The sequence below is a fragment of the Sceloporus occidentalis genome, unplaced genomic scaffold (genome assembly GCF_023333645.1).
Source record: "Sceloporus occidentalis isolate IW3139 unplaced genomic scaffold, rSceOcc1.0.p SCAF_17, whole genome shotgun sequence".
In the NCBI taxonomy this organism is placed as follows: Eukaryota; Metazoa; Chordata; class Lepidosauria; order Squamata; family Phrynosomatidae; genus Sceloporus; species Sceloporus occidentalis.
This window is the reverse complement of record NW_028316997.1, coordinates 4,420,013-4,428,716: the sequence shown is the minus strand read 5'-3', so window position 1 is coordinate 4,428,716 and position 8,704 is coordinate 4,420,013. Positions and strand designations below refer to the sequence as shown.

The following is an 8,704-nucleotide window of genomic DNA, read 5'->3' as shown; positions in this document are numbered from 1 at the left end:
GCAGGTTGAGCCAAATCTTTAGAACTTAGACATATTCTACAAATTGCTCAAAAGCTTTTCTTTTCTCCCAAAGTCAAAGGGGTTTATTTATTTATTTTGTATTTAATAATATAAAGGTGAATTGCTAAGCTGGCCCTGTATAGTGCATAATTCAATGTCAAATTTGTATAAATCTCACTGTGGTTAGACATTTATTACGTATAGTCAAGTTAAGGAATTGAAGCTCCTCCCTCCGAACACCTGCCTATTTTAGTGAGGGGAGTGCTATGGGTAGTTGCTATACTCAATGTAAATATAAAACATTTACTGATTTGCGAAGTCATACACGCCTAGCACAGTTATTTTTTCTAGTTTTTAGTACCCACAGACACTTACCTAGGTTCATAGTAATGTGCTCTATGCCAGGTATATATGTTCTGTCTTTAAAATATATCTATATATCTATATCTATCTTTCTATCTATCTATCTATCTATCTATCTATATATATATATATATATATATATATATATATATATATATATATAAATGTTGAGTTGTTTTGACAGAGAAATCTTCAAGGGAATAAAACGGAAAATATACAGTGCAAGAACAGATATTTTCTGTAATCTGATAAATGCATGGCATTCCTCTTAAATGAAAACTTGAAAGAACTCAAAAGAATGTTTGAAGTTTATTTCATCTCTATGCATTTCTATACTTTGGTACATATGTGGCCTTAATTCTGCTTTGTGTACTTTGTCTGGAAGTTACACAGAACATACAGCTTTCAAACTTTTTAGAGCTTTGATAACATGCAATAAAGCAGCAGCTAAACATTTGCAGTTCAGACAAGTTATTTAATGGATTCTTGTATAGTCTATTAAGCTCTGTTTGTTAGATTTCCGTTTGCCAGATCCAGAAAAAGTCAAGCTTTATCAAACTGGAATTCCAGTAAGGCTCAAGTCTTAAGGAGTACAGAAATATTTGTTAACAAAAACATTATAGTTCTCGACTGGGCGCATATAATAAGACCATTTCATACATTTGTAAGCTATGTAATGCATTCCTGTACAGCCGATTTTGCTGAATTTGAGGATATAGTTATAGAATAGCGATGAACAAAGTTGTTAGATGACTGGCTTACATGCCTAAAGAAGTGACCAATAAAAGTATCATACTTACCAAATTTGAATTTGTGTATGCCAGTGATCATTAAGGAACCCTTTGTTACATGGAAATTCCAGTAAGGGAATATATGATATAAAAAAATGCTTTTTTTTACTTTTAACATCATGTTTTCTCAAATCCTCCAAAACTAGATTACTTAATTATATATTAGAAATTGGCATGATATGTAAAGTAAAGTATTCCTCCTCTTCCTCCTCATCCAAGTGTTCAAAAAAGGTCTTTATACACAGATCGTAGTATAAATGTGTGGAACATAACTGAAAATGGGTGAAGTATGATTACAAAAAAAGACAGGAAATATATGGAAATATATATTGGCTGGACTATGCCATCATCTTTGTTTTTTTCCAGCACCTATAAAACTTAACCTTTTGCATCAGCCATCTTTCTAGCTACCTGTTGATGAAATATATGTGACCACTAGATTATTATTATTCTGTAATCACATTGTCATGTTGATGTTCACTTTGTTTTCTACACAAGGCATGTTTTTGCACTGTAACTGTCATGCACTTCATTTAATGAGTTCCACTCTTTTGGAAATAAGTATTGGAAGCTCACCTGAAATTGTGTCATCAAACCCCCCAAGACATAGAAAAAGAAAAAATAGTGAAAAGTTTTTACTTTGGCGATACTATATACCCCTGTGTGTTCGTGTTCAAATGCTTTTTTTAATTTTATGATTTTTTGGAATAGTACATCATTCCTAATCATGCGAAGGCATTTTTTATAATTATTAAAATTTGGTTAATTACAGTTAAATTATGGTTTTTTTTATTAAGATAACCCTTGAGTACTATTTCTGAAAGTCCTGCAGAACTTCTTAAGCACATGTGATATTAAATATACATTCACATTTATTTGTTAAGCTCTGGACTGGATATTCTCATATTGGTTTTGTTTATCTTGCCTATAAAGTATGAGCGTGCACTGTTTCTGATAAATGTATACCAGTACAAAGTATGTATGGCTCAAGTCAAGCAGTATTTATGTCTCTGCTTAAATATAAACAGCTGTACTTACAGACTTCATTCTCAGCTCCGATTAAGAAGCAAAAATCAATTGTGAATCCCCAAATTTCTGCAACTGAAACATGCATTACAGTGTGCTTTATTTTTGTGTTACTTATTTTTCTTTTTAGCATGCTGAAGTACAAAAAGTTTAATTAACAACATATTTTTTGGAAAGACCATAGCATCTATACGTGTAAGAGTCATAAGAGATGTATAAGAGAGTAAGAAATGCTTAGTGAGCTGGATTGTATGTTGTCTGAGCCTCTTTTTTTAAGGCCTGAACCAGCCATCTGCAACACTGGGCAATTGCCGGATGGCGGGTTGCCAATAGCAACCCATACTTACCCTTAATGCCATTCCAGCTGCAGATATGTTGCCTTATGCGCCAACCAGTTGGACACAGATGTGGTTGCACACTGCGAATAAATAAAATGTAACGTGTGGGTGGGATAGGCCACTGTTGTCTTTCGTGTCTCTATACAGACATACAACATACAATAAATTCACAAGACACAAGAAAAGCTTTTATAAATAATTTTATAAATTACAGAGTTGCAAATAGAAATGCAAATATCCTCTACAATGTATGAAATAATGTCCTAATAATCCCGGATTCACCAATAAAGGTATCATTCAAACTCCACTTGTCTCCTATAGTGCAAAATGACTTTCTGATAAAAACATCAAAAGTGTTACATTTAAATATGTTAAATAATACATGTAGCACCTTGTATACACACGTGTACCCCACTTTGCAGAGATTAAAGGCTTTCTTAGATTACAGCTGCCATATAAGGATCAATTGATGTTTGCAATAGAATAATAAACATATTCAAATATAATAATTTTGTCCAAAATAAACCCAAATAAATTACCTAACAGGGCAAATTTACTTTTATATTTACTTAATTTAAAATACCTGAGATCATGCCCTGAAATTCTAAAACTCACCTTAAGTTAAGCATATTTTCTTTCTAGTAGAAGAGAATAATATTAATAATGATCCTTCAGAAAAGACAAGGAAATGTGCCAAATACACATTACATTCAATCATTAATTAGATAAAGGGATCAGTTTTATTTTCTGTACATGTGCATAAAATATTTATGTATATTCCTATGTCCCTCTGTCTATGCGTGTTGGCATATTGATTTGGTATTACACACAAACAACTGAAGCAATACATAATGTACACAATGCACCAAACATGTATTGATATATATATATATATAAATGATTTAACCCCTAAATGACAAAGCTCGTACATGTACGGGCTCAAAATGCATTGTTTTCATGGGGTTTAGGGACCGCCCATTGTCCAGGTAGGTTAACCTGTTAATATTATTTTTTATGTTAAATGTCTTTATTTGAGCATGTTTAAGCCTTGATGTTATACTGCTACTAATGCAACTAAATGTTGCAAAAATTTAATACTGTGAAAATAATTTACAGCATGAAGGACATAATGTTGACAATGACAAAGAAACACATTTTACATTTGGTTGACCAAATTGACGGTTTTTTACTTTTATTGAATGTTAATATAACAGTGAAAGACTGGTCAATGTGAACACTGAAAATATCTAAAAGGTGAATTTGGTCAAGGATAATTCAGCACCAGTTTGGATAACAAGAGACAAACAGTGTGTAGAGGAGTCTGGTAGATTTCATCAGTGTTTAGTGAGTGTCAGCCATAACTTTGCAATAATTGTGAATGGATAAAACCATTTTCTGTTTTTTAGCACCTCTGTAGTTTCACGTTATCCTTATTTCTACAGCACTTGGACCGGTAGACCAATGCTTGAATGGGGAACACACTTTCCACAGTACCCTCCACATCTTCCATATATTTTTGATCCATCCTAAAGAAAACCAAAGTATTTGTGAACATTTCAGCACACAGTAAGCTATACAATAACATATAGGTGGAATAAATATCCAGAATAGCTCAGAAACTTAGAGTTCCATAAAGTCTTTTTGCATTTTGGAACAAAATAACTTCAACAGAATGAAACACAGACTTTATTTACCACGGTTTGTTTGTAAGAATGTAAATGCTATGTAATATAATAAGAAAACAGTTAATGAAAAAAATGAAGTTCATTTTACGTTGGGTTAGTCCTTAACAGACTGTCTAAATACCTAAATAGGGAATGACTTCATCAGATAAGCAGGTTATTACTAGCATTACCATAAACCATCCGATCAATGTGGTATGCATGTACAGAAGGTCACCAAAATATCACAACTGCTTAAAATGGTAACCTCCCGGGTCTGCAGATTGGAACGATATGAAACAAAACCTACTTTTGTTCAGAGACACACTACATTATTTTATACAGCATTATATTAAATGATTAGTTTTTTTCATGGGTCTTCCCCTTTAACCCACCTGTGATTTGTGTATATTGACAGATGCATAATTTCCTTGAGAAATCCACCTGGCAGTGTTTGATATTTGGAAATCAGTTCCTGAAAGGTTTATACTAAATTGACCCTAAAACAGCATAAAAACAAAGATTTGAAAAAAAAAAAAGAATATGAGACCAAGTGAAATTCAGATAAGTTCCATAAAAGTCACAAGGGATAATTTTAGCTCTATTACAAATGTACAACACATTTTAAAAATACTTTTAATTGTGTTTTTAAGTCATATTAAATAAATAGTCTATTAAAAAGGGCCATGCCTAGTCAGGTATGTAGTTTACTTTTACCGTCATGCACTTTAATGAGGAGACCATGTGAAAGTTTGAAAAATAAAGATAATACATCCCTATGTAAAGACCAGGTTGTTTTTGTTAACTCTCAAATAAATCAAGCCCTATATTTAAAACCGTAGATTTTAAGTTAATGGTGTCAAGGGGTGCTTTTTTGCACATATATATATATGAACAAAAATGTAGTAAAAGTGTGATTTGTTCCTACCTGAGGGCACTTGGCAGCGCTGTAACAGTCACCTGCTGTGGCAAATGGGACTGCCCTTCCAAGCAGTGTGTGAGCAAAATGAAGGTCTGTAGCTACAAATGGTAATAAGAAATGGAAGATAATTCCAAGACCTTAGAACCCCTCTCATAATGTGACACAGTTTTATCAAAGCAAGGGCAAAATGTTTCAAACAAATGGTCAAAGTGTCAATGGGCGTTGGTGTTACTTTGACTGTACAGATAAAAGAATGGACATTTATAAAATGATACTTTTGCTTGCACAAGCATGTTTTCCTAGTGCATCTCTATATGGCTGCACTTAGCCCATTGTCAATAGTATCAGCAAGGAAGCTTGGCTAAAGAGGTAGGATTATTTATTGGTCTTTATTATTCTAGCAGAAACCAAGGAACCTGAATGTGCTCATGCCTTTAAGGTTATGAGCTCCCTTTTATATTATTTTTGCAATGCAGATTCTTACAAACCTTAGGGTTGGGCAGCCCCACCAGCGACGCAGGCGCCCTCATTAATGGTGTCCAGAGAAGACTTTAATTTGCTTGAGAGTCTCATTACTTTTAAAATGCAGTTCAGTCCCACTTAGAAAGGACTCTCCAATCTTGGGGTACTTTGACATAGTGACATAGTGTGCGTAATTCTTGCTTTGTTTTGAGTAAAAAAGGTTGGATGCTGACATCAGCAAATGGTAGAAAAGTAGGAACTATACAGTGTTTTTATAGAAGCCCAGTTGGGTATCCATGAAATATCTGAAAAAGATTCCGATACCTGCTTCTACAGATTAATTAAGAGTTGCTTGGGAGTGAGGGGAGCATTTGTTATCTCATTGACCCCCCATAGTGTTTTTATTGGATCTTATCTCTCCACTTCATATTTTAATATCTAATTTTGCAAGCTATTATTCATCAATTTATAAACTGTACTTCCAAATAACAGTTTTGACTTGCACTGCTAGTGTAACTTCTTAGTGACCTCTTTGTCTTGAAGAGAGCACATAATGGTTTACACAGAATGTCAACTATTCAGTTTAACAGTGTTGATCACCTTTCATTTCAGTCCGAGAAAGGCTCAACAGTTAGAGTGAAAGACATGCCCCACTAATTTTCAAGTTAGAGGTATTTTAATTTAAAAAATACAATTGTTTGACCAAGTGAGTTATGATTTTGGGTTAGATCTACTTAGATAAGAAAAAAATGAAGGTTATTTATTAAAGCCTTATTTTGAACTATTATTAAATATACTAAATGCAGACACTTACTTTTGATTTGCATGGAAATGAGGTCCAGACGTATTTTACTGAAGGCAGTATATCCTGCAGCAAGGTAATCATTTTTACATGCACATTGATGGTTTCTGCTTCCATTAAAAGGACATTGGTATGGGTTTTTCAGCCTAAGAAAATATTTTTAAAAGATTAAGATTAATTGTTGATGCTCTGAACCATGCAAGATACATTTCTGAAACAACTGACTTATACAACTAAATGAACTCGGAATGTCACCAAGAAGATTGAAGCTCACACATAGTAATGCTGCAGAATCCTGATTCCTGATCACTGTGTGATCGGCAGGATGAAATCAGAGAGAGGAGACAGAATGCTCACGGAGGTGGCATACTAATATGGTTGCTTGCTATCATGCCAGTTAAGTAAAAGTATGAGCATACTGCCAGGTTTTTTTGGGGATCACCTGGCTAGCATGCAGGAAATAAGATGTCTGATCCATGCTAAAAAAGCATAAATAAAATAAGAACACACACACAGTAGCATAAATAACAATAAAAATGTTTTAATAAAAACACAGTTGATGAGCTATTTTCACTATCACTCCCATTACCCTCATCCAGAATAATGATGGGATTTGTAGCCCTCAGAAGCAGGTGCATTAGAGGTGTAAAAGGCTTGGGATAATTGAGGAATTGTGTATTCTCTAACTAGATTTTGTTTGGTGGGTGTTTAAGAAAATGCTGTTTTCGTTGCTTACTTGGCATATGAGGGGAAAAAAGAGAGATTTTTCCAGAAAAATTACAATTATATCATGCAAAAGTTGCATGGTTGGCTTTTAATTAGGTACATATGAATAGCTTAAATTTTCCTTAAAAAAACAAAAAACTATATAAAATATATATATACCTATAAATATATAGCAAGATATTTAAAAGATTGTCTAACATAAATCAAACTATAGCAAATCTACGAAAGTTGGACTAGCTTGCATAGGGATAAATGAATCCACACTCCTGGCATTGATAGACCCACATGTGATGTCATCATGAGTTTTGCCAACTTACAAGGGATCCCTAGGATCCATATAATTGAAAAAAGTGGGGGAAATTAAAAAGTGAAAACGTGTTAAAAAGTTTCTGAACACTCCATACCACTCCTGGTAGACATAGAAAATTCAAAATCCCTTTGCTGCCCAAAATAAGCAGAACATAAGCTGTTTTTTTCCCCAACAGCACCTGCACTCCTGTGGAAGAAATCCTAATTGCAAAGGGGTGTGTGAAAAATGCAGTTTTATTTTTGGCACATACTTTGCACGAAAAGTGGTTGTGAAATAGCCTAGGATGTCTTTCAGAAACATATACTTTTGTGGGGAGGTTTTGGCTTCAGGGCGGCATAAAAAAAATTATGGTTTGGAAACAAGATGTGCATCTTTTCATATTTGCTTTGTAATTAAGCTAATAGGTTAAAATCCTGGGTACATGAGATGTTCCTAAAATCAGGGCAGATGCTTAAATATATTTAGGTCCCTTTTCTCTTTTCTTTTTTTTTTACACCATCTGTTTTTAATTAGTATAAAAATTTTAATTTTTCACACATTTGTATATATTTTTTACAGACCAAATTAATCTTTTTATAAGTACAGTTTCAAAAGACAACTTAAATCAAATAAAAATTAGAACAACAATATGTAATTTAGGGTTGAACAAAGACATAGGGAAAATACTAAAATCACTTTCATCATCAAGTTTAAAAATAAGCCGTAGTCCTTAAGAGGTTACGTTTTTGTAGTATATTGAATTTAAAAATACATTACATGAAAATTATGGTTCCCAAAATTCTCTTGTAGATTGCTAAAATAGAACATGAAAGTCATGGACATTGCTTTGACATATCATGTCTGCAGCATGAGGAGGTTGCATTGTACACTACCTCTGTAGCTTTTCTTTGAAATAAATGTTTGAAGTTTGTCTGTTTTGTTTGTCCATATTATGAACTAGTAACCATATCTGGGAACTCTCTGGGTTTGACCCGGAGATTGCCGGGTGAGCGCTGCTCCTCCGGCTCTCCGGGTCAAGACCTGAATCCTCCGGGTCGCGGTAGAAGGGTCTTGACACGCCCCGCTCCCCGCCCATTTCCCCTTTAAATGGGGGTGTTTCCCGCTGCATTGGTGGGAACGCCCCCGACATCAGCGGGAACTCCCATTAACATCAGTGGGACCGCTCACGTCAGTGTACAGTCCTGGCCATCACACTAACACCATGGTGTTTAACTTTTGGTATGATGTTCTTATTGTGGAATAAGATGTTTTTGGCAAATGCGAGACAAGCCTTTGTGTTCTTTATGGTCAGCAGTGGGTTTCA

At 34.1% G+C, this 8,704-nt stretch overlaps 1 protein-coding gene across 1 annotated transcript in view; it reads right to left on the bottom strand.

The window, feature by feature from the left end:
- Nucleotides 1-3,954: 3,954 nt before the first annotated feature.
- LOC149302767 (A disintegrin and metalloproteinase with thrombospondin motifs 20-like) overlaps nt 3,955-8,704 on the bottom strand; it is a 91,985-nt gene continuing 87,235 nt past the window's right edge. The window contains exons 36-39 of the mRNA XM_089482023.1: nt 6,378-6,511; nt 5,108-5,199; nt 4,575-4,679; nt 3,955-4,044 (exon numbers count right to left, since the gene is read on the bottom strand). Of these exons, the coding sequence (XP_089338149.1) occupies nt 3,955-4,044; nt 4,575-4,679; nt 5,108-5,199; nt 6,378-6,511 (421 nt within the window). The remainder of the gene's footprint in view (nt 4,045-4,574; nt 4,680-5,107; nt 5,200-6,377; nt 6,512-8,704) is intronic.